General features: G+C 37.3%; 1 protein-coding gene across 2 annotated transcripts in view; it reads left to right on the top strand.

Annotated features, from left to right (window-relative positions):
- The first annotated feature begins 208 nt into the window (after positions 1 to 208).
- LOC121317194 (disrupted in schizophrenia 1 protein-like) overlaps positions 209 to 27989 on the top strand; it is a 139540-nt gene continuing 111759 nt past the window's right edge. Inside the window, exons 1-3 of one of the 2 annotated variants that reach the window (XM_041252862.1) lie at positions 209 to 852; positions 18908 to 19872; positions 24673 to 24742. In XM_041252862.1, coding sequence (XP_041108796.1) covers positions 747 to 852; positions 18908 to 19872; positions 24673 to 24742 — 1141 coding nt within the window. In that variant the 5' untranslated portion in view covers positions 209 to 746. Of the gene's footprint in view, positions 853 to 6445; positions 6636 to 18907; positions 19873 to 24672; positions 24743 to 27989 lie in introns of those variants that run through there. The other variant, XM_041252863.1, reaches the window with a different exon arrangement.

Genomic DNA, 27989 nt, shown 5'->3' with positions numbered 1-27989 from the left:
GTGTATTTGTAAGGGTAACTGTGCTAAATGTACATTCCAGTTGTTACCAAAACACAAACACATAAAGTGTGCATCAACCTAAAATGCAAAACTCCCACGACAACATACAGTTAGCAAAATGCGGGACACTGCTTCCCTGCATGCCTGTGTTGTATTCTTTCTCTGGCACAGTTCTGTGAGTACCGAGGCAAAGGAATGAATGCAGTCACCTCCGTCCAAGGGAGCAGGAAAGGAAACTCCTACATTACAATCCGACACATAACGGGACAAAGCACTATTGCTGCTGATAACGATGACTGTACGGATTACACAGAAGCAGCCATTTGGAAGTGATTGTTTTCATTAACAAATTGTATTACTGGTATTTTATGTTAGGGTTTTTATTTATTTATTTATTTTATATAAATAGTTTTCCCAAGAAAAAAGCTGCAGAATTCTCAATGACGAGCATATGCAGTCTTCGAAACAAATTTCCGAGCTGCAACGAGTGAACGAAGGCTGTAAAATGCACAAATGCGTTCAATTGTAAAACTGAAGGCTAACCATGAGACGAATGGGAAGAAGCCATTTACAGTATACCTTCATAAAAAGTAAAATTATGTATTTTTAGGGAAATGCATCCTGTAACAGAACTGGCTCCAAAATCATCAACCTCGTTTTAATAGTTTTGTTTTTGGATACTTGTGTCAGTCGTTCAAGCTTTTTAAACAGATATCAACATTCTTCTGTATGTTCTTTTGGATAAGATGTTTACCGGCATGATGAGGTTGGAGGCCCTGGGCAGTTCGTCCAGTTCCTGCAATGACAGAACAGACAGCTTTCAGCTACAGTCGGCTCGCTGCAGCCTGGAAGGTAATAATAATTATAACTAGAAAATATCCTTTGATTTAAAGCTGCTTTACTTTGATTTACGTACATTCTGAACATGGAGAAACCACTATAATTGTTTGTTCTTTATTTAAAATACCTGGTACAATTTAGCATTTAGTACAGTATTTGTTTTTAATAGTAAAATATGGGATGAAGTTATGTTTTCCAGGTACTACCAATTGTGACAAAAGTTTTGAAGAATGTGCATCAAAAAACTAACAATACTGTCTGGTTAGTTACATTGTAAACAAATGGGCTGCTAGTACACAGTATCACTTGTTTGAAAAGCGAACCGTCAGTACAGCGGGAAGTTCTGCCAAATGAATTTGGCGCTCACTAGAAATAGTGTCCTTTTGCTGATTTCTGTGACTGAATAGACTTCTGCCCTGCCCTGAAATAGTATCGCATACATAATAATAATAATAATAATAATAATAATAATAATAATAATAATAATAATAATAATAGTAGGCATATCATGCCACTCTGAAATGAAATGCCCTGTTAAACGTTACTCTTGCAAATAAAATAATATTTAACTGCACAAATATGACGTGAAAGCAACATAGGAAAAAATGCATTATTCATTACAGCTGTCCTCACATCCTCCCAGCTTTAGTACAGGGTAGGTGCAGCAAAAAAAAAAAAAAATTAAAATGTGGTAGCCTACATGAATTGATTTACTGCTGTGATCTGCAGCTTAAATACTGGGTTCCAAATAGAATCTTTAGGTCCAATAATTAGATGCTTCTTATTTGGAATCCATAGTTGTATAACCCCTAAATAGGTTTAATCAGTATTGGACAATAGTTTCTCTAGATACATGAAAATATATACTGTATATATGTGTGTGTGTGTGTGTGTGTTACAAAGGCAGGCAGGTAGTCGGACAGACAGATACCTTCACACACCCCATATTAAGCTACACTCAATAACTTGTGCTAAATAATGCCATCGTTAAGTTTAATCTCAATTGAATAAGTGTCTATCTAGTTATATGTAAAACTCTAAAATGACAAAAAGACAGTCGGACAGACAGGTAAACAGCCTCCCTATCAGTTCCTTGAAATTAATTCAGTTATTTGTGCTGAGGTCCTAAGCAAGGCTTATCACAAAGCATGATTAGTTCTCTGGTGTGACATACAGTACAAACTGGTATATATATATATATATATATATATATATATATATATATATATATATATATATATATATATATATATATATATATATATATTATTATATAATGATATAATAGGACTTGAATTTAATATTACTAAATTATCAATACATGGGGAAATGAAACCCTTGGTGCCTAGATGATGTCTGTCACAGTGAGGTTTGTACTGTATAGCTTTTTTTGAGCAGTCTGTATTAACATAACAACTGTGTTTGAGCTGTACCTTTCCAAACTAGCACCAGTGAAGACAAACATTTGTTTATTGTTCAACACGGTCTTGTTTCAAACATGTTTTATCTGCAGGTCTGTGTTTTCTCACCCTCACCACAGTCATGCAGTAAACATTAGAATTAAGGTCACCATTTGAACTTTAATAGAACTATATAGTACATTTCAGGTACTCCTCACATTAACAGATATCCATATGGAAATTGACTATTGCATAATGTCACTGAAACTCCAATTACATATGCCATTGTGTGGCAGACCGTGCTGAATGAATGACCTTTTCTGCTCCAGTGCTTCATTGATACAGTTGCTCAAAGACTCATGACCTGCAATAAAGGAGCATCACCAGTCTTACTTTATATGAGTGGCAACCTTATTTTGCTTATATCACTTAAAACAGTTTCTTGCCATTCAAAAAATTGAAGTATTGCTTTCAGTTTGGTTTTGAAAGAAGAAACTTTTTTTTATCATCTTGAAGTTATGAACTACTGTACACACGTACACATGTTAAGCAGTATTTAATACTATAATTCTTTTTAAATCTTTTACAGTTTATGCTGTCTTTGATAAAATATTGTAGTCTTTTAACTCATTAAGTGAAGTTTTCACTGGGCCATCCTTAAAATGTTTTACTTTGCTGTAACCTGACTCAACAAAGTACAAATTAGACAGTTTTGTGGTATGCAGATAAAGTTTAGGCTTTGGTTTTATGTATTGAAAACTATAATGGGAGGAACAGTCAATACTGTTTCTTTGATGTAGTGAAACAGAGAGAAAAATTGGGTTGAGTGAGGCATAGATAATCCTTATTTTTTGTAATTAAATGTATTGCTTTATAAAGTTGCAGTTGAGCAGATCTTTAGTAAATCTGTTAAATTCCATTGATATTTGAATTAAACTTTTTTTTTTTTTTAAATCCTTAATTTTAATATGATATGCTATGTAGTATCTTAAAAGCAAGATTGGGATTAAAATAAGTTTATATAGTATGCCTAGCGGCAGGCCCATATCATAGTCGCACTTCATTATTCTTAAAGTCACGTCAGTGCATCTTTGTTTCTTGTAGTGCTATACAGGAACGTAAGTTCATTACCAGGCATTCTGGCCATTCGAAAACTATATTTAACCAATTTCAATGACGTAATGAACTGCTCAGGAAGCAGACTTTAAAGAGAGTGACAACTCCTCCAAACCACTGCAGTATGACTCATTTTATTTTAACCCTTAGCGTTGGGGAGTAGTACTTTATAGACAACAGCTTATAAAAATAATACCCTGGGAAGTGCTTTTCCAAATGTAATAAAACTTTACTTAGGCATTTATTATCATATGCTATTATAATTTATTCTACTGAATATATAGACCTATGTTTCCATGATTCTAACAGTTGTATTGTGGTATTGATGTTCTCAGTGTGGGGTATATATAGTACTGACTTTGAATGTCATTTCATTTGAATATTACATGTAGAATGAACCTCAGTGACAAACCACTTCAAGCATATTTACAGGAAAACAATTGCAAATTATTTTATCAATTAAAACAAAAACCCTCTCGCTAGACACTGAGATTTTTCTAAAACAGATCAAGACACACAGGAAGCATGTGCCATAAAAAGCAATCTGTTCTGTAATGTTAAATGAACACATCCTGAAACAGACAGTCTGTAAGTTACATCCTTAGTAAACTCAGAAACTGCCTTCTTCATCACAAGCGGAACATTGTGTACAGTCGTCTTTGTTGGGTTATGACTCACCAGTGCCATCTTGGTTGATGACAATTATATGTCTCTTTTCAAGTGCATCTGGACACACTGATTATGTATTGAAGGTATGCCAGACTCCAGCTTGGAAGATACAGATCTACCTGAACTTGGGTCCACTGCTTTAACAGTGATGGCGTGACAGTTAAGCGAATATTTCACTGGTTCAATTTTGTAACTTTAAAGATTCTGTCTTTGCAGTCTTTTCTCCTTACACTCATCCATGAAGTAATGACATTTGTTTTTTTTTAAAATTTTTTTAAGGTGAATTTGACATTTCTGACCATGTTGGGTGGTAAAAATCATGGACATGTTTTGCTATTTTTAGTTATTTGGGTGGCAATTACAGGTGGAATGTGGCCATTTCCTAATTGTGTAAGTGAGTGCTAATTTGGGCAACGGCCACATGTATATAAGGTGTTAAGTATTGCGGTCAACTGGCTATTGCAGGAGGTAGAAAACAGTCAGAAGTCAAGATTAAAATGCCAAAAGCAACCTTTTATTTAAGCCTCGTGAAAATTGGCAGTACAAAACACTAATGATTAACAAAACAAATCCACAATGTATTTAACATAGAATTTATACACTGAGTGCACAACTACTCAGTCACTCCAGCCTCACTGGAGTCTCAAATTAGTGCCCCTAAAATTAGCTCTACACAGGTACTTATACCCTCCCTTATCACTAGCCCCTCCCCAGGACTAATCCACTACACCTTCATTAAAATATGGTTTTATTCCAGTGCAATAGAAGTGCCATATATGCCATAAGATGGAGGTAAAAGTTGATATGCCCTGCATCAGACATGATTTTTTTACATATCAACACACTGAACAGTTCTTGTGACACTACCAACAATGGCAGTGTACGGAGCACATACAACACAGTGCATTAAAACTTTGTTAGGATTTACAATCCCTGAACTAATCTTCTCTGTTCAATAATAAGGTAACGTTGCGGAAGAGGCTGATCATGGCGGATAACCGGTCAGGGTGGATATGTGACAGGAGGATACGTGATGGTTTACTGTATTTCATTTTAGAAGATGGGCTTCTAGTTACCTGATCTTCAACATGTGACACCTGCTGGTGAAACATTGTATTTCAGTTATAGTCTGTGACAAACCAGTTTCCAGTCAGATAATGCCCTCTAGCAAGCAGAAGATACAGGACGGGTTGACTAAACTAAACTGCATATCACATTGACCTCAATTTTATCATGGAGAATATGGTGCCACGCTTTGCCATTTGTATAGGCTACCACTGTATCATAGACATTCAGCACAATCAATATGACATGCCCTAAATTATTAGGGTCTAATGCAAACAAACATTCATCCCCTTTGGCAAAGGACTCCACTTACTCTGTAATGGAGCGGTTGCAGATTAAACATATTTTTACAAAGCATCGTTCAAGCAACCAACTCTTCTTATGAAATAATTGCTATTAATGTACTACACAAAAGTGAATGTGAGTGTCAAGGTACTGTGTTGGTTCCAAGGTGGAACGAATATTCGTTTTCAGGGGTGTTTGCGGGTGTGGCAGGACAGGGGTTAAATTCCTCCCTGCAGAAATACATGGGAATGTGGCTGGAGCCGTACATTGAATAAATAATGATTAAAGGTTAATGAGGCTTCAGCCCCAGGTGTATAATTAGGCTAATGATGAGTGTTAGTCAGGAAGGTGAAAGTGCTGTGCGGTGTGGTGCGGTACTGTGCTGTGCGGTGCGGTGCGGTGCGGTGCTGCACTGTGCGGTGTGTGTTGTTTGTAGTTTGTTTTTTTTTGTGCTGTAAATGAAGTGCCGTCTCTGAGTCTCATTGCTAACGCTCATGGGTTACACAGGGTAACACATATTATCTGACACTGGAAACCAGCTATCCAGACTGCACGCACGACCCATTAGTTTGGTTACATGTCACTACTAAGGGAGATATACTAATGTTGAATACGACTGAGCATTTTACCCGAAGCTTATTTGTAATATGTACAGTGCCGTGTACATTGCAGTCTTTCAGCTCTCTCACTGCAGTTATTTCTTGGGGTGTGCCGATTCACAGGACTAGATAATAACTTATAAAAAAAGTTTCATTTTTACAGCACAATGGAGTTGACATTAAACGTATATTTCTGAGTCAATTCTGGTTTTGGTCTGTGAAAAAAACAAGAAGTAAATTACAGTGGGTGAAATTTAAAGGCTGTTTTATAGAATAAAGATCAAACTTGAAAGAACACCCTGAGGGGAATTAATGTATCAGCGAAACAGTGAGTTGGAACAGTCTTGTGAACAGAATGCAGAACACAAGAAGGCAGGTGGCTAGTAGCATATGACTTTCACTTCCTTATATCACATGTTTCACTGTGAGGAATGTGTGTGTGTGTGTGGTGGTACTGGTGGTGGAGTTCAGACTCACACAGATGTATACAGTCCAGGTCTGTTTTCTATTTAAATAAATGGCTGCCACATACCTCTGCGAATTGTACCACACTGCTGATGTCCCAAAACAAATTATGGGATGTTCTTTTGAGCAGCAGGAGGCTATCCCTGAGCAGGATCCTTGGTGTTTCCTTGTTGGTTTTATCTTACAGCAAGAAAATGTAAGTTTTTTGTGATGTGGCTTATACCATCTGCTGATTAAAACTACTTCAGTATTCTGACATTTCTAAGAGAAGATAGTTTTGACAAGCTCATGTGAATATAGTTATGTGGCCTATATGTATGGCTGTAAACTTCCACATACAGTACAGGGGACACATGTTGTTGGTACTTAGGTTTGCAGTTGTTTGTGTCCCTGGCACTCAGGTCTCTGTATGGCATGGGCAGCCTCACCGCGGATTATTTTTTTTATTATTTTTTTTAAAATCATGCCAGTAATACAGCTGTGTTGTGTGAGGTGCAAGCTTCAGAATGTTGGTATGTGCAGTTCCTGCTGTGGAGGACTGGAAAGCATGGACCTGGAAATATCTTGGATAGGAGCTGACTGATGGACTGAACCTACACTGAGTTGCGTCCCTTTCACGTGACCTACTGTGCTTGGTTGTGTGTTTTGTTAAAACCTGTTTCAGGCTTTCTTGCTGACTGCTTCCCAAATGTGTTTGAAAGACATCAGCGGCTATTGACAGAAAGAAATGGCTCAGAAGTTTAATAGATTTTTTTTTTGCTGTCTATTTGGCTGTATTGTAGTTGCAGTACTGCTAAATTTAAGGGTCTGCTGGTTGCTTGTTAATTCTTGGCAGAATTAATGGTAGTTCTGATGCTGTGTACCAGTAGAAATGCAGTCATTTAAAGAATATGTAGCGGGGTTCCAGAAAATATAGCGTTACGTGGCCATTTTGAAAAGAGCTTTGAAACAACGTAAAATGTTGTCAGGATGTTAACAATGAAAAGAAAAATTACAGGTACATTATTTAAACAGTTGTAGCAACACGTGGGGACGTGCAATGCTATATTTTTTGGAACACTGCTACTTTTTAGATCTCCCTACTACTTGCTGATCGTATTAAATATGTTTAAAAAATGTGCTCCCCTCGAGTTAAGTTTGATATTAATCATGTTGATGCAGTTTTAAGAAATGTAATGAAAGCAGGACTTCACTTCCCACTTTTCTAGAGCTCAGTGTTCTGGCATGGAGAGCAGAACACGCATAGTTTGCAATATTGAATAAGTTACTTTGGGGAACTCAGTAGAAAAAAAATTTAAGTAGTGAGACCAAAAAATGTATTATTATTTATGAATTAACAAACATGACACTAGCATTTGGTTGAGTAAAATGGTTGGTTGTCCTTTGATGTAAATAGATTTTTGCATTTGTGGAATCTATTGCTATGCCTTTTTTATCTTTGTTCTCTTACAGAAAACATGTTCTGTTTGTGGCTTTTAGTGTTTGTTTCTTAATTTTATAAAATTGTCAAAGCTTTAAAATCTGTTAAAAGTGATTGTTCATGATACCGATAACTCTAATTCTGTGTTTACAGTTGTGGAGGGAGTATGTTACTAACTACAGTTTTAATTAAAAAAAAAAAAAAAAATCCACAAAGTATCCCATTCACAGCACAGCATAGCCTGCTGCTGAATGATTGATTCAGTTTTGAAGCAATGCTTTTTAATGAAATTCAGGACTGCTAGAATTAAAACCTCTGTTTTTCTGCTCAGAGTACTGTTTTTTGTACTCTTGTTGCATCTATTATTTATCACTTAATTGTGTACTAGTGTTACTTGGTTTAGAATAAACTGCAGTAGTTGTTATTACTTGGAGATATAGTGGAGGTGGTTGTTTGTATCACACTTCATATTTTTCTGTATTATCTAATAGTAATTAAACACATTATTTAAAATATAAGATTCTGGAGATATATGGCAGTGTTCGTCTCTCCATTCACCTGTATGTCACTGTGGCAGGCTGGTGAGTGGATAGAGGCCCAGAGACAGTCTAAAGTTCAAAAAAATAACTATTTTATTATAAATAAACACAAAAATGAAAGTGCACAAGGGCAAAATAAAAAACCTTCAAACACAAATAGAAAGACAACAAAACTTACAAAAAAAATAAGGTTTCCAGGCTAGGCAATGCCTTCACTGGAATCAAACTTTCAAAAATACAACCAACAAAACACCAACCTGCTTCCTCAGCTCCCTCCTCCCAAATGAGAAGCAGAGGCCTCCTTTTATGTCAGGTGGCTGGGCGCTGATTGATCATTAATTAAACTAATCATCTAATCAACCCCAGCCACCTGAACACAATGAACCCAGGCAGGTAGGGGAATTTAACCCCATCCCTGCCAATTTCTAAAGGGCAGAGCTGTGCTCTGCCACAGTCACACTTATATTTTTGCATATATCTAGAGAACCACATATCAAATTGTGATTAAACATTTCATTTCCAATTCATGAAAAGTGGTTACCAATGTGTGACATTATGGCTTATATGTTAAATGTAGAATTGAACAAAGTTAATATGCTAATTACATGACTGTACCCCTCAGAGGAGTGATGTATATGCTGCAAGATAATCTATTTCCAGGGCACTGAGGAAAATGGGCACAATGTTTCTGGAATTGAAAGGGCACAAAAATACATTAAAATCGGTATAAAACTTTAACAAAATTTCAAGAAGTCTAAAATGCACGTTATATTTTAGCGATAGTGCCTCTTGATGAAGCCCCTTCCACGTGGTAGTTGACTGTGATTGGAGTTATGCATCGAATGCGAGGGCGCTAACGAAAGTCAAGATAAACTATTACACGGTAGAGACTTCATCGTGAGGGCACTATCACTGGCTTAGTTTACATGCACGTGAAAATCGACTCTACAGTCATGACTGGGCGACGTTGTCATGCGAATACATCGTGAAACAGCAAAAGTCAATCACTTTCTCACAATAAAAATAGCTATAAAAACCCATGTGAACCGGAGAAGGAATTGTGCTTGTAGCTCACAAGGTTTCAGCAGTCAAGATCCCTAATATCATCTCCAGCAGAAAGGCCGTACAAAACATAGACACCCCCCAACACACACACACTGTACATTTATGGACTACTTCACTAGAACCGACGCAGTTATATTCATACCTACAACTGCCGGTACATTTTAAACACCATCAATATTAAAATGAAAGACAAACTCGGATACAACTCAAAAGTTTTATTCAAGCACATCATATCAAACATCTGCACAGCCGAAACGCCATATTTAAATGAACAATTAAACATAAAAGGGTTTATTTTCTAACTTACCACATATAAAGCACTACCTCAAAAAATTAAAAACTATAATAAAATAAACATTTCAAAAGAAACTAGTGTGTAAACAGGATTATGTACATGTAAAACTGTAAAAATAAAAGTAGTTTTTAACGTAAAACTGTTTTCTCGCATGTGTGTCACTCGCAACACAGAATACAGGTTGAGCTGCTGCTGCAGCTTTTAGTTTTCTGATCGAAATGTTTCTGCCAGAGCTCTGTGGCTAGCTTCAAGATGAAGTCTATCTTACTGATATTTACCCTGGTGCATTCCTTGTACAAAACTAAGGAATTAATGGTTACCAGGTCCAGTAGAGATAACAACAGGCTTGTATAAAAAAATAATGGAATATTGCAGGTTATATTCAAAATAAAAACATGTATTGTAAAAGGCAGTTCTTGTGTTAATGAAATTAAACTTTTAGATGTTCCACAAACACACACAAATGTAAATTCTAAGTAGTAAAACTTGTACTTCGTAGAAATTATATTTTATATAATTTTGTGTGTGTGTGTGTGTGTGTGTGTTTGTGTTGGAAAGGTAAATGGACAAACAAGTTGCGTTAACATAATTCAGAATGTGCGCGACAACACGTGAATTAATTTCTCTTGTTATGTTTTTATCTTCATGGCAACACATGAAGCTCTTCTCCTGATATTCAGAGTTGTTCTTTTCCTACTTAGAAAGCAGACACTGACATTTAAATATCCCCTCCCCTAAATGACTATGAATTGAGTAGGATTCACAGGTGGGAATTAGTGTTTATGTAATTTTATATGTGGAAATGGGTTTATCTTTATGTCTTTTTGGAGTTGATTTGTACGATTAAATTATTGTTTACAGACGGGTGCTTGATTGAGACTTTCTGCCTGCTAGGCTTGGTTGAGGGGAAGGGCAGCAAGTGATTGGCTGTGCTGGTCCTCAGTCAGCAAGTGGGTGGGTCTTTACTGAGTGTCCGTCAGTTTAAAAACATCTGGTGGAGATCGCTCTGGGTGACTGCAATGCCATGCTACAGAGGGGAGCTGCGTATACTTGAGGGGAGCTGCGTATACTCAAGGGGAGAGCGTCCGCTCTGCACCAACGACAGCTATGCAACCCTTAAACTGCAAGTGGTGCTTGTGAAGGCAATGCCCAGCCATATGGCAAGCTGTTTTTACATTTAATCCTCAATTGCTGATATCAGCAATTTTAATATTGATATCAGTAATGTATTCCTATTATCAGCAATTCTATTTTTGATTTGAACAATTTTCAATATTATTTTTTGATAACAAAAATAGAATTGTTGATATTGGAAATAAAATAATGGATATCAAAAACTGAATTGTTGATATCAAAAATGGAATTGTTGATATCAGAAATACAATTGTTGATATCAAAAGTAGAATTGTTGATATCAAAAGTAGTACCTTTTATTTTTATGTCAATAATTGTATTTCCGATATCACCAATTCTATTTTTGATATCAAGAATGGCATTTTTGATATCAAGAATAGTGTTTTTGATATCAAGAATGGCATTTTTGATATCAACGGTTCTATTTCCAATATCAACAATTCTGTTTTTGATATCAACAATTCTATTTCCGATATAAAAAATGCATGCTAATGAACATACGGATTCAATTTTGGACTTCAAAAACACTAATAAGACAGACATTCCTGGTAGGCACATTTGTAGGCACATTATCCTGGGTATGCCAAGAATGCCATGGCCGATAGTGTTGATAATGTTTCCGCTGTATTAAGGCGCGTTTTTTCATCTATAGAACGGGCCAGAACGGACATGTCTAACAATAACGAAGCACCACAGTTAGTGACTTTAACACGCAGGTCTTTTCAAAGATGAAGAAAAAGAGATTTAACAATTTATTATATGGTCATAACACATTGTATAACCTATATATTAAAAATAAATAAATAAAATAAAACTTTCTGCATTGAGAATGCTTTAGCTGAACATTACTACTACTGTCTTAATTGTTTGAAATCAAAGCCTTGCGAGTTCCAGTCCTGTCTGGAAGTGCATTTTCTATGAATTGCTCGTAAAATTTTTGTCCATGTCATGAGAATTCTTAGACATTTTGCCAAACACAAAACAGACATACAGACTGGGTGTGATTCATCACCTAATTAATATGCATTTCTGATATCAAGAATTCAAACCGGATGCTCATTAGCATGCATTTTTGATATCAAGAATGGCATTTTTGACATCAAGAATAGCATTTTTGATATCAAGAATGGTATTTTTTATATGAAGAATGGCATTTTTGATATCAAGAATGGCATTTTTTATATCAAGAATGATGTTTTTGATATGAAGAATGACATTTATGATATCAAGAATGGTGTTTTTGATATCAAGAATGGCATTTTTGAAATCAAGAAATCAATGCCATTCTTGTCATATTTGAATAAACATAATTTCAATGCCATTCTTGATATCAGCAATTGAGGATTAAATATTAAAATGGTTTGCCATACAGCCAAGGTCATATGAAGCAGCAGGAGTCATTGTGTGAATACAGACTCATCAGTAGGTTAGTTTATGGGCTAGTGATCCCATGTAATGTGTAGTGAGGGTTACATAGTGTAGCTGATTCCTGGAGCGGGACGCCTCGTTTATAAGGCTAGCGCTCGCCCTGTGTGGCACCTTTTATTTGTAGTTTTTGTACTGTGTTTTATTTTGCCTTTTGTACAGCTTGCTGCATGTGTCCTCTGCATTACCATCACTGGTAACGTCACATGACCCCTTTCGTTTATTTACTTTTGTATTAATAATTCCAGCGCGTCTTATGTCATTCATATTAGTAGTGACCCACACACGTGACACAAGCACTCTGTGACACTTTTGCATGTAAACGCTGCTAAAGTTAGAAAACAAGTTAAAACAACCCTTAAAACCTAGATTCATCTTCAACTTGTAATGATTTGTCGGGTACCCCTCCGCTGAGAAACGTTTTAGGAAAATAGTTTTGAAAATGTTCATAAAGGATCACATACTGTACATAAGAAGAAAAAAAAGTTACTTACAGTCTATCTAGACAGTGCCAGCTATCTAAATGGAGTAATATTAGTGAACTGTCCATGTCTTGGGTTTGTTGTTGCTGAAAGATGCTGAGCTCTGGTAGAGCTGACAGGCTACGATTGACTGACTCGGCAGTTGCAGGTACAGGACTGGTTGCTTTTGTCGGTGCAAAATGGCTGGTTTAAGTAGATAATAAAATTAATTTAGACCAATTGTGTCTTTGTTTAGTCTGTATACACCAATAAATGTAAAAGACATCTGAGGGGATAGAGAAAGAAAAAATAAAAAAATGATAAAAAATACATAAAAATAAAATGAAGAATTATAACCATTTACAATACACAACTAACTAATAAAATAACAACACAGAATCACCCCAGAAAAGCCCCAAAACAGCCAGTGTCCTTTCCCAATGTTCTTACACGATCACTGCACACGCTGCCGCTCACACCAGCAGGGAAGATGAGTCAGTAGTAACCCTGAATCGGAGTCAGCAGAAACAGGTGTTGTCTATCAATACAGCAAGTCAAAATGAAAAAGCTAGCACGACATGGATTGATTTTAAATTTGATTCACAGGTTATGCTGTGACATAGGAGCAGATACCTATTGTCTGATACAGTAGGATGCTAGAAGCTCATTGGCTAATGGTACTAAATCGTTATCTGGGGCCATATTCAGAAAACTGACTTAAGTCTGGTCATAAGTCATCAATTTGGACGCAAGTCTTTTTCCCGAACGAGTCTTAATAGAATTTTGGACTTAAGTAAGATCTTAACTTTAAGACTACCCTGGAGGAGGCTTAAGTCTTAATTTGCTATTGACCACAGCTATTTTGAACTAACATTGCTCAACAGATGATACTGTACGGTTTATTTGAAGATGACCCAAATATGGAAAATTGACCTATGTATGTTTTTGTAAACAGGGAAAACCCTTTGGAAGTTTTTACTGAGACTGAACTGAGAAGTAAATTGATATGCTAATAAGTCATTTAAATACAGACCTTTCTCCTTCAACCAACAGAAGCAATGCAAAAATTGTACATTACTATCTTTACAATCACACAGTCTTATTTAAATTAATGAAATTGCCAATTTTAGAGCATTTTCTTTGAAACAAAACAGTACAATTATTAACTATAAAAACATACAAACATGTTTGCAGTAGAATACTTTACAATTGAAAGGAAAAGCTGCCAAATTGTTTTATTAGTTTGACATTATTGTATATATTTACAATACATTTTCTTACAATTGTATTTATTACCTTAAATCTCAGTGAAGGAGCCAAACTGACAGTTTTCCATCAGACAGCGAGCAGCTTTCTCATGAGTGGAAGATAGTGAAGATAAGTTGCGCGAGGACAGAAAGCCCTTTTTGGGTTTTAGACTTAAGTCAGCTTTGTGAATATGGCCCAATGTCTCATTGTGGATTATGCCTCAATCCTAACATTCTAGGTGATGCAAAAATTTTGGCCATAGCTGTAAGTAGATGTTTTTTTAATGACAACATATGTTGCTTATTGTGCATTGTGCAACATGTGCATTTAAATCAGGCATTTTAGTATGTCAAATTTCCCCTCTGTATAAACGGTGCATTTTTGATAGAGAAATTATGTTTATTCAAATATGACATCCACTTACTGATTTACAACTATAACTGTAGTAATTTTAGTACACGAGTTTACTAGCCATACATTGGTAACTTGTTTTCATGAAGTGACCCTTATTTTCTTTCATTGCAATACCACACTTTTGAAACGAACAGTACATAGCAGAAGAATTGGGGTTTTCTTTACAATTGACTTTACCGTTTCCTTCCAGCTCTGCACATACAAATACTTAATGTTATTAGAGTTGAGAAAACATACAAGTGCTTTGCCTAGATGAAAAATACCAGCTCAAGTTGTTTTGGCCTTCCTTGACATTTTAGGCGAACATGTGCTCAAGGGACCAGACAGAAGGCTAGCCTACATGGTGCAAGCTCTGGAATATGAGCCTTGAATCGCTGCTGCATTTCAGAGCCTGGGGTCAGGACATTTTGCTGCTATTGTTCCTTAAGTCTTGCCCAGATGTAAAAGTAACATAAGCCTCAATGCCTTGTAAATGAGCTTACAATAAAGTAATCTGATATCGACTGGGCAGTTAGAAATGACCACATATGTCAGAAGAAATCGTCTGATTTCAGAGGGGTGTATGAAGCCTGGATTAGACAACAATCGAATGCATTTGGTAGGAAATATTACTGAAATCAGTCGCTATGAGTTTTTATATTACTTGTGCATCAGTGTTTTGTTTTGGCATAAAAATGTTGTTGGTAGATGTTGGTATACACAGAGAGATAACATCACCAGAGACAGTTCTGATCTCTTTTGTGTGGTCAGTCTTGCAAGTGAAAACAATGACCACTGAGTTTAAAACTGTCAAAGTGTAGGGGCTCAGTCATGCCACCAGAGAAGCCAGCCCATTAATAATAACAGTACAGAAGCACGCTGAATGTTTCTGCAGCACACATTGCAGTATAAATCACACCACAGTTGTTGATTGTCACTTCAGACCTCTAGCCAGAGTGAACTTGCATCTGGAGGGAGAGATTGGCTTCTGCATCAGCTTAAATTACATATTTTTTAGGTTAGCCATGTGAAGGCATAGATCAAGTAGTGCTTCTGGCAGACAGAATGGTGATCTTAACTGACCAGTATTTGTTCAGTTCCAGGAGAGGTATGGTGATCACTACGGCAGAGGCGGTATCATGGTGTGTGGAGGCATTGGTGAAATGACCCAGCTGGTATGTCAGTCTGAACAAAAAACACTGAGATGAATTGCTACACTCATTAGCAATACACATTTCTATTTGTTATCAACAACAATAAAACATTAAATCCATCCAGTGGTGTGAGGCTTTAAAACCATTTATTTAACGGACAAATTAACAAGTATATATGAAAGGTGTGAATTTAATAGCTACAGTAGAGATGAGTACAGTGTCAATGCAGATTGCCAGTGAAATTGGAGAATGCAGTGCTACTGTAAATTTGAACCTGTGTAAATGAACAGCATGCAACATATTTCTAGAGGGAACAAACAAACTATATCTCCACCACTTCAAGGCTTTTTGTTCTGTTGAAAACACCAGTTCAAGCCTTTGAAAGCATGCCATGGTAAACTTCCTATTCTTTTCCTATACAACTACATATCCCATTTATTTTTTATAGTTTACAATCTTTTATACTTTATCATACTTTGCACTGCTTTACAAATAATGAACTGTACTTGGTCCCACTAGAATGAGACATTCTGTATTTGGAATCACAAAAGTAAAAGAAGTCTCTTTCTCAGTAACTTGAACAATAGTGCCGTTTTTTTTTTGTATGGATTTGGAAGTGGGAAGCTATGAGTTGAAGCTGTTGTGCGACATAAGGAATTACGTGTTCTAACTGACGAGGGGATTCATCTGGAAACAAAGGGCTTGTTCATGGAGCAAAAACTATTCTCAGTAAAATGGAATCTCTAGGCCAGTGGTATTCAATTACATTCTCTGGCAGGCTAGAGAAGGCAGTACCCAAACCTTGGGGGACCACAGGGTGTACCGGTGGGGGGTTGTTTTAAATGGTCACGGAAATCTGACTATCCAGTCATACTTTACATACAGTAGCAGAACGATGCGACACTACACTTCAACCAATACATCTCAGAAATAAGTGATTACAATGATACAGTCCCTGCCATTGCAGTTTTTTCGCAATAAACAAAGTGGCAAATGACACATTTACATAAAGTAATAGCATTATTGAGGTTTATTTGAGCTTTTTTTTAAATTTTAGCTATGCATGCAAGTAAAAACTGTCAAATTTAACTTAAATAAAGTCTTCAAAAAATAAATGTGGAAAAGGGGCATTGTACAAAGAAAAAACACTATTTTGTTTTTGTTTATTACTCTCCTTGTAACAGAAAATAGGATCACAACAAAACAAAACTTTGATCACTGTACGTTCCGTTTACCTTGAAAGTTTGATCAGTGTCTGGAAAGTGTGAAGCATTTTCGAGTGATGTACAGCTGCATCTGTAGCCCCTGATTCTGGCTCACTTGCCAAACCTGAAGCATCACTTTGTTGATCCTGTTGTTTATGTTAATCCACACATCACTTGACATTTTAGAAACTGCCTCTCAAATTTGGACATGGTGGTAAATCAGTGCTCGGCAAAACATGTTGTGATACGTATTTCTAATATCTATCAACTATGCCATTTATGGTGAACACAGATGTGGATTTTTGTTAGAATATTAAGATAGTTTCTCCAGACTAAGAAAATAATATTACTCCATACTGCTGTTTTCATATTCCACTGCTAAAGCCTTTTCTCATTGATCAAACAATAAAGCACGGACACTAAGCGAAATGGGCGGAGGTTTGTGACGAAATGGGCAGAGGTTTGAAATTGAAATCTATCAGAATGAAAGCTCGGCTAGTCAACCCGGTCAGTCAGCTCACTTGTTCCTGTGTTATGACGTGTTGCCAAAAAAACACCCCAAAAAACGCTTGTTAGGGTACACAAATGCCCAGTAGACAGCGGTGACCTTTCAATCTTGCGCATCTGCAATTTTAGCTTTTGTAATGAAGGACCGCTGACACTCAAGGGGCCAAAAGAAAGGCTCTTGCGGGCCAGACTGGGCCCGAGGGCCACCAATTGAAGAACACTTCTCTAGGCATTTGGCAATAATTGCATGCTTTAACCAAAACAGATGCATGATACAATTGTGGCGGAGGTAGGGATTTGTATTTAATTGAAACATATTTCAATTGTAACGTAACTGCCTTGCTGTTATTATCTTGTGAAACAGTTCCTAACAGCTGAAAGCATTTACAGGTATGTGTGAGTACAAAGGGTTGAAAAAGCATTATACTATACTACGTTTTATAGTATTCTAATTTAATATCCAGACAATGTTGCTTCAAGTCATACACAGCATAAGCAAAACACTCATATTCAGGGGCTCCCGAGTGACACATCCGGTAAAGGCACTCCGTGTGTAGTGCAGGATGCACCCTATAGCCTGGAGGTTGCCGGTTCGAGTCCAGGATATTCCACTGCAGACCATGGATGGGAGTTCCCAGGGGGTACCACACATTTGGCAGAGCATCGCCTGGTGCCTAGGGTGTCCTCGGCTCACAATGCACCAGCAACCCCTGTAGGCTGGCCGGGTGCCTGCAGGCTCACCTGCAAGCTGCCCAGAGCTGCATTGTCCTCCATCACTGTAGGTCTGTGTTTGCTGCATGGCATTCCTGCAGAGCAAGAAGAAGCAACACATGCCTCAGAGGACAGCGTGTGTTTATCTTCGCCACTCCCAAGTCAGTGCCAAGGTGGTAGTGGTGAACTGAGCCCAAAATACAACTGGACACTTCAAATTGGGAGAAAAACAGGTTAAATCAAATTGGCAATTACGAAATGAACCCCCCCCCCCCCAATAAAAAACACTCACATTCATTGTAAAGTACTTTTCTACGAATGTATTTCAACTATGCTAGATCATATTGAATTATTTTTTAGCAGTAACTAACAAAATACAGACTTTCATAAAATGTGGAATAAAGTTACCCCTTAACAGTCCAAACAATACACAATATCAATTCACCTTTGAAATCGATTAGTCCTGCAGTACCTATAGACTGAAAGTGCCATAAGGACCTATGGTTCAGAACCAAAGAGCACCTTGACTTGATCAAGCACACACACACACACACACACACACACACACACACACACACACACAAAACACTTTTTTACCTCCAATTTGAACATGTTTGTAGATGTAGGTTTTTATAACTATTTCACCAACTACACTCCCCCTGAGCCATGACGAATCAACTGGAGTGAGCCAATAAAACTGGCCATTATTTAGGTGCCAGGATTGAAATTGGTTCCGAATTATACCTCACAATTCTGCATCTTTGAAATTTGCTATATGGTGGTGCTGGTTTGTTTTATGTTCAAATCAGTTCCTTTTTTGATTGGTGTGGTATCTGCATTGATGTCTGCAGTTAGTACAAGAAATGTCCACTATTGATTTGCTAATACTTGCATGTTAATTTTCTTTTCAGATCAGCCTGTGATACTGCTTACTGGGACAGGTTCCCGCAAAAAGAGACTTCACAGGAGACCTGGTTATATGAGAGGAGAGCAACAGAAAGAGTCTACGGTGGAAGAAAATAGCAAAAGACCCTGCCAGCGACCTGGGATGAGTAAAAAGATTTCTACGGACATTCAGAAATATGGTCTTGAGACTTGTCGAATACTCAATCTAAAGGAGTTCATAGATACCGACCACCACACTGTACAATACAGCAATCCAAAGGCAGCTGCTGATTCAGTTGTGAATGTACCAGAATTTATCCAGCAATCCTTGACAAGCAGCAACTGTAGGAACTGCGACATTACAGATGCTTCTTGGAAGGGACCTTGGCCATGTGAATGTCACACTAGCCAACAGACTAACAAACTTCTTGAAAGGAAACGTAAGAGCGTGAAAGTGGAACCTACGTTGCAGGAAATGCCTGGTACACCTTCTAAGGGAAATGATAATGACTCTAGAGATTCTGTGGATGACACCTTCAATTCAAGCTTTAGTTTTATACAGATATCTTTGAATTCGAGCCATGAGGTGGAAAATGCAGGAAATGATTCAAAACACTTGTCTGCGGTCGGCCTATTAAAGGATGAGACAGATTGCGGTTTTTCTAAAGTGGATAAAACAGATAATTTCTTCAGCAAAGTCCTGTGGAGAGATGCTGCGAACATGTCTTGGCAGTACAATCTGATTGACGAAAGTCAACCAATCACAGATGCAGACATGAAACAAAGACTGCAGGATTCGGACACGTTCTCCGTTGACACTGAAGCCATGTTCTCCTTCTCTGTGGATTCCTCAAATGCAGCGTCCACCGGATCCTCTGTCACCTCGGGCTACGAGAGCAGCACTAGTACCGATCACACCTGGGACGTAGTGCTGAAGAAATATGACGGCTTCCTGCAAGACTGTCTGCAAAGTTACCGATCTAGCATAAAGGCAAGTACTGAATCCTAGACTTTCTGTCCAAGTGTGACTGTGGTTGAGACAGCTAGCAGTGGGTTTCTTCAGCAAGTATATTAGAAGCTTGGCAGCACAAGAGGGTACCGTAAAAATCGTTGTATAGGTCGCACTAGGTTGCTCCTGTGTTTAAAATACTTTTTTTTACAATTGATTTTTGTCTTACATGCTCAACACCGATAAATAAAAAAATAACCCTTATTTGTAACATTTTATTCCATTAATAATTTTAGTGTTGTTTTTCATTTTTATTTAAACTGCTACAAACTCTTCAGTTTTTCAAAATTTCTAAAATTAAAAAAGTAAGAATTAAGAGAGTAAAATCAAATTATACATCCCACATCACATCTGTATTAACCTATTTTATTTTAGCTTATCCCAAAAAACATACCTTCTTTGCTTTACTGAACATTTTTTCCAAAACCATACTTAAACAATAGTTTAATAGAAAAGTATTAAGCAGTGCTGCTTACATCAATTAAAAAAGCAACAAAACAATAAACTAAACAGTGCACAGTGTGAACAGTATCTAATAACCAGTAAACAAAACATTTTAGTGTTGCATATGGTGCAGTACAATTGTATTAAACTTCCAGCTGTACAAATACATTCATTTTGTTTTGTTAATCAGAACCATAACCACACACATACTTTACAAGTGTATCACTGCATTGCACCGACATGTAGAACAATTTTCAGTATGTATTAAAGTCATTCAAAGTACTTGTGGCAGAGATGGCTGCTGGGGTGACGTCAGACCAGGGAAGCAGTACACGGCATACTGAGGTACGGAGCTAAAACGGATGCAGCCTTATATTTATTAAATAATAAAACAAACATGTTTACAAACACAAAGAAAAGGGCACATTGGCCAAAGCAAAACAAATACAAACAATAATAATGTTACTAAAAACAAGTACCTTTTAATCGGGTAGCATTCACTCTCTCTTTCTCTATAGTTATGTCTTTCTCTATAGTTATCTTTCTCTTAAGCTCTCTGTTTAATGAGCCCAGAGTCTTTTTATATTATGTGGCTGGAGCCTTAATTACCCATTAATTTATTACTTTATTAAGGCTCCAGGCACATTCCCACAAGATTTATAGGGATGAGGATTTAACCCCATCCACGCCGACTACTCTTTATATCTAGACCGGCTTTTGCTGGTTTAAAATAATAAATAATAATGACTTGCAATTTTTTTATATTTTGGAAAGTTATACATAAGTTATTATATTTTATAACACACAATAACATGTTGGAAGGGGTGCAGTTGTACTGAGATAACTCACCTCTCAGAAGTTGAAGGCTCTTGGCTGTGTGTTCTTTTTATGAAAGGAAGCTGGATAAATTTGGGGACATCATCTATGCCTATGGAAGTGAGAGGTTTAGAGATGAAAAAGGAAAGGAAAAATTACAAACTATTCTTGGAAAGTCTAGACAGCAGCAGGAGATTGAACACTTAGTTAGAGAAAGGAGGCAGCTGAGGAAGCAATGGAGAAGAGCAGAACAGTCAGGAGGGACTCAATCTCTTACAAAGGGTCATAAAAGATAAGCTTGCAACATTGCGCAGAGCTGAGCATCTACGGAAACGCTACAAAAAGAAAGAGCATGCGAGAACTAACTTTTATAATGATCCATTCAAATTTGTAAAGAAGATGTTCACCAGCGAGAAAAATGGCACACTAAAATAATCTAAGTTTGAGCTGGAGAGGTATTTGGAGGAAACACATACAGATTCAAAAAGGCAGGAGCCTATGTCAATTCCTTCAGATATTCCACCTATAAAAACACCCGAATACCAAATGGAGGACTGTGCACCTAAGTGGAAAGAAGTAGAGCAAGCTGTGAAAAAAGCAAGGGCATCATCATCTCAATGTACAAGAGTGCTTCAGGAGTTCTACGAATCCTGTGGAAATTGATGAAAGTGGCATGGGAAAAAACAGGTTGTACCAAGAGCATGGTGCCGAGCAGGTGGAGTCTTTATACCAAAAGAAAAAGATTCTACAAGCACCAGTCAGTTTCGTCCTATTTCCCTATTAAACGTAGAAGGCAAGATTTTCTTCAGCATTATTGCTCAGAAATTGTCAACCTATCTATTAAAGAACTACTTCATTGACACTTCAGTACAAAAAGTGGGCATTCCAGGTTTCCCAGGATGCTTAGAACAGTGTAATCTGGTAACAAATTCAATCAGCCAAAAAGGAGAGGAAGGAGCTCCATGTGACATTCCTGGATTTCGCTAATGCATATGGTTCAGTGCCAAATGAACTTCTTTGGGCAGCATGTGATTTTTTCAGTGTACCGATGACAATAACAAATTTAGTGAAAGCCTACTTTGGAGATTTGCAATTTAGTTTTTCAACTTCAGAATTCAGCACTACATGGCAATGCCTAGAAGTTGGAATAATGGCAGGATGCACCATTTCTACACTGGCGTTTTACCATAGCAATGGAAGTAATTATTATGGCATCAAAATGGGTAGTGGGAGGAGAGCGCTTGGCTTCTGGAATGCGACTGCCACCATTTCGAGCATACATGGATGACATGACAACCATGACTACAACAGTAGCCTGCACTAATCGGTTATTAGGCAAATTAACCCATAACATTGAATGGGTATGAATGCAATTCATATAAATAAACCAAAATCAAGGAGCATCTCCATAACATGTTCTACATTAATGGTGAGGCAATACCAACAGTATCCGAGAAGCCAGTGAAAAGTCTTGGGAGATGGTACGACGGGGATCTAAAGGACACAGTTTGTGTGGGAGAAGTTAGACAACAAGCGGTGGAACAGTTGAAGAGCATAGCAGTGCTTCACTGGGAAAACCGAAACTCTGGTGCTTTCAGTTTGGTCTACTGCCAAGACTGCTGTGGCCACTGAATGTGTATGAGGTTTCCTTGACTACAGTTCATACGTCAGGAAGTGGTTGGGAGTTCCACGTTGCCTCAGCAGAGTGGAACTTTATGGTAAAAGAATACTGCACCTACCCGTCTCTGCTCTACCGAGGAGTTTAAGTGTGCCAGGGTCTGACTGGAAGTGACATTAGTAGATTCATGCAACAAATGCGTAAGGGAGGCAGCACCAGTGTCGAAAACTGGAACAAAGTGGGCAACAAAGAAAACTGGAAGATGCTAAGGCTGCCCTTTGAATCTGAGATATTATGGAGCAAGTTCAGCGTGGAAGAGGGGGTCTTGGTCTCAGTTCAGCTCCTCCTACATGGCACAAGGCAACCTCAGCTCAACGGAGGAAGCTGGTAGTCAACGAGATGCAAAAGCAGGAGAAGAGGGGGGGGGTGTGTAAAGGCCGTTTCCCAGGCCAAGCAGGGTGAATGCATGAGATGGGAGAGTGTGGAACAATGCAATATCGGCTGGCAAGACCCATGTACAATGGAACAGAACAGTATCAATTTCCTCATCAGATCAACACATGATGTTCTCCCATCTCCACAGAACCTAAACCTCTGGGTGGGTGAGGATCCCACATGTCCTTTATGTTCATCACCTGCAACATTAAGGCACATTTTGACAGGATGTAAGATGGATCTTAGCCAAGGGCGGTTTACATGGCGCCATGACCAGGTGGTGCGATGTTTGGCCTTAGCATTAGAAGACAGACACATTTTGAGATACTTCTGTAATGTATTATATGATTAATGCTTAAAGTAGTTTATTTACATGCTTGTTAGATAGTTGGAGCAGACCATGCATTGGTCTTTGAACCCCGGCACCGGGATATGCCCCTCAGTTACTTACCCTTTATTTTAATAAGGAAACCAGACATATCTTCCTAGTACAGTAAGTTCTAGAATATAACGCACAGTCTGTGCAGTGTACGTGTAACTGAGCAGCTACATTTAACACCTACAGCTACTTATATAACACTGTACCCTCATGACAGCTGTGTTGTTGTGTTACGTCTTGACAACATGTAACCAGTCAGAGAGTTGAAGGGGTGGGTTTTCCGTTTTAATCACTTAGAGTGGCTGAAATGTTAAAATTATGTTAAAAAAATAACCGGTTATTTTCACAGCAAAAATAGGGGCAATGAAATTACCAAACTGAAATGGATGATGAAAAAGAAAAAGGAAATGTAGAAAATGAAAACGAGCAGCCTGATTATAATCAACAAAGAGTAAGTTGTAGAAAATGAATTGGAAGAAATGCAGGAGGGGTCATTGCGTAAAAAAATAAGCATTTTGATAGTGGGTATGTTGGAAAAAAATGGAAATGGCTTTTTTACAGAAAGGAATTGGGTGGTATGATGTGCAAGCTCTGCCAAAAAAAAAATAGGATCATGGGTAAATGAAGCAGTGTAGCCTGGGCATGAATTAAAGTGGATTATTATTCATTATTCAGTTTCTTCTTATTATTCAAATTACATGTCTTATTATATATTTAAGGTAAGGCAATTTTATTTTTCTGTTAAAAGTGCTCCCGGCTGTAATGCTGTGCCACCCAGCTATACAGAATTCCTGGGGAGAACCCTGCTATATTATCAATCCCAATATAAAATATACTTCACTGAAATATATAGCGTCTCGTATAAAAATCCTGACTACAGCATGCTGCAATATTCAGAAAATAACACTAGTTCATTGCAATTCATTTTCCATTTAGACACTGTCAACGGCCCCCTTTTCCGTTGCTGAATTTGTATTTTATGAAAGGTAAACTATAAGTTAATGCATAATTTCAAGTGCTCATTCACTTCTCAGCACTGAAATATAAAGGCATGTTTGTAAATATAATGAATGTTTTTTTTGTTTTTCAGATTGAGTCTTCATTGTTAAAGCTCCAGAAACTTCAGGAGAAGGCAATACAAGAGGATGACTATGACCGAGGTAAACCCAGGGAGATTAGCTTAGAGAAAAACCCACTAGACACCCATTAAATGATGTGGAGCTAGTGGAAATAATCTAGTTAGCACTGCAGGAGGCACAATTCCAAAATACAGGCTTCTTTCAAAAACTATGTGTGAAGTCAGGAAACCGACCAACCTTAAATGATCAGTTTTGTTTAGTGTAAAATATGGCTAAAAGACAAAGAACAATATGTATAGCCAGCTGTTAAAGTAATTGTAGTTAACAAAATATTTTCAGCTTTAGCCGTTTTGCACTACCATTAACTACATAGATCTCAATTATGCAGTTTTTAAAGAAACACATGTTATTGCCTCATGTATTTTAATTTGAAAACATGATGGTCCATATGCATAAAAAGTGGAGGTAATTTCCACCCATTAAAATAAATGACTGGGAGGTATTTAACATGATTTATAAAATTATAGCTTTGTTATTTTACCAGCCAGTAATGATTTTAGATGTGATTTACCGTCACAGATTATTACCGAGAGATTGTATCTAACCAATTGTCAGAGGCATGCAAATGAGCTGTATCCCCTACTTATGACGTCGGCGGCACACACCGTCTGTTACACTGTCTGTTACACGTTGACATTATGGCTACTGCAGTCCCTGTCTACACCAGACATGTCGGGATACAGGCAGGTCATTTCAGTCATTGGTGTCAGTATAACAACTGTTTTTTTTTTTCACTGTGTCTCTTTGGATCATTGGAATTCAAAGTGACCAGCATTATTATGGTTATTATTGAGGGACATGCGTTGTGCCAGGCATAGCAGAATGTACGACATAACAGGGACTAGTACTGTACTAAAAAAAGTGCTGGACACGAGTGAGAGGTTAAGAAAACCTAAATTCACTCCCCAGGAACTCACTGTATAAAAAGAAAAAGTAACTGCAGATCAGCTGTTTGGAAATACAGTGGCTTCTGTGGCTGTCTGAAAAAAAGTATGGCTGAAGATATGATCGGGTTAATGGGGCTGGTAGCCTGTAAAAAGGGAGATCGCATGTTGAAATGCGAAATAAAAGAAAAAAAGGAAAGAGAAGCCGCAGGCTTCTTCTTTTCGAGTCCAGATAAGTAACACATCTTAAAGGTTACATGGTGACAACAGTTTACAGGTTTCCTCTTTCCAAGCACAGACTAGAGCAATACAAAGAACATTTCAGTATTCTCAGTTTAAATGCAGTCTCTCATTGACATCATGATTTTACCTTAAACCAATCAGAAAAAGACACAAATCTCTTATCACGTGGTTGATTGTCCATTTGTCTTAACCCTAGCTTTATAGCATCTGGTTCAATCTAGTTTCTCTTTGAAGTAGCCAGTTCTCTTAAGTCCAGTTAGACGGCAACATCATTGAATCTTGAAATACGCACCAGTTTCGTCATGGGTGGATAGTTTTGTTTAGGTTTAGAAGTTTCAGTTTTATAATTAATAACATAATTTATTATGTGCTGTATTTCTGAAAGAGAAAATAAAAACAACAAACTTTTAGATTTTTATAACTGAGTTTGTCATGTATAAGCTATTACTGCTATTATTGCTGTTATCACTTTGTTTCTTCTATTGGCACAAGAAATACCTCTATTATGAACAGTGACAATGTTAATGTATTTCTTAACATACTGGTATCATAAATCACAATGGATTAGTTTACCCTTTTATTGACTTTTCTGTTGTGAAAAGAAGTGTAACAAGTTTTAAAAAACAGTTATATCTGATTAAGTAAATTAATTAGTATAGCCCTCAATTGTATAGAATATCTTGATATGTAGTCTTCCCTTATTATTTTTCTTTTGCAATTACTGATTGTCTTTAAATATCCAATTTGAAAAGGTATTTTTAATCAGTGCTTAACTAGTGAAACAGTCTTCCTATTGTGAAGCAATATGCCTTGTGCTGTAGGATTGTATTTTACAGTGACTGGTGCTGCCCTCTTATGGAAGTTTACATTGCTGCATCCATTGCTTGTCCACAGCTGCTGCTGTAGCTTGTGATGGCTCTTCCATCACCGAGCTCCTTGCTCATTTCATTGACTCCATCACCCTAACCCCCTCTGGGTTAAGCCACAGCTGCATGTTTTGAGTTTATAGTGGTGCACAGAATATAAATTGGGCTATGTAACCCTATGTATTTAGACACAGGGATTGCACAATCACTTCACGTGTAGATAAAATGTGTGTTAGTATGTGAGCACGGGGATTGCACAAATTAGTTCACGTGCTGGGATTCAAGTGGATGATTAATTAGTAATTAAATCCTGGCACAGCTGTATATATAGATGATGCACATTTCACTCACTCAGGGTTGGTGTGTTCAAAGGTGAAGGAACGGGAGAATTTAGGAGAGTAAAAATGTAACAATTAAAACAATTGCTACCCATGCTGGAGGACCAGCACGATACTTGTTTGTTAGTCTGTTCGTTTGGCCATTGTGCCATTTTGTTTGTTCAGTGTTTGTGTTTTCTTAAATCTTTTTATTTTATTAAGGTGACCAGATTTGTAAGTCCTTAAAAACTGGGACAGTATGGAAATATTGTGAATAATAATTTCCAAGCTACAGGGGAGATCTCAGGTTGTTATTTTCACTTTGGCAATGTTTAATCTAATGTCCTATTGGAAGTAAATGCAGAGACTCAGTGATATTGAATGGAATCTTTTACTGTCAAAAATATAAAATATCTTATTGTCTTTACAATTTAATTTCTACACAACAAGTACAGTTATTACATTACACAGTAGCAATTCAATACTATCAAATTCCGAGATTCTGTTTTATTGCTACTTAGTGCTGCAAATCTAATCCCTTTTTTCTGCCTCGTCTCTCTTTGATTTCCACTTACCAACTTTCTCTATCTCTATGCTATCATCCAGTGTCCAATCCAGGCCCTTCCTGTATGGAAACATTACATACAGTATCTCAATATTTCTATTTATGAAATGCTTACTTCATAAAATCTATTTTTTTCAAAATATTACATTTCTTACCATTTAATATGATATGGTTTTTGTTCTCTTGCAGTTTCTGCTTGGATAGTTAGTGTGCCATGATTAGATACTAGGATTTTTTTCCAGTCCAATTCTACTATTAAACTGTTACTATTAAAGGTGATGAAATGTGTTAAATATCCCATCTTGGCTGTGTGCAATATAAGAAACCCACTAATCAGCTTCCCTGAGCTTTGTTTAGAAGCTGCCCTGATTGCAGAAACAGGAATTTCCTTCT

The sequence above is a fragment of the Polyodon spathula genome, chromosome 6 (assembly GCF_017654505.1).
Source record: "Polyodon spathula isolate WHYD16114869_AA chromosome 6, ASM1765450v1, whole genome shotgun sequence".
NCBI lineage: Eukaryota > Metazoa > Chordata > Actinopteri > Acipenseriformes > Polyodontidae > Polyodon > Polyodon spathula.
Note: the sequence above shows the minus strand (reverse complement) of the source record. Positions and strands in the feature narration are given on the sequence as shown.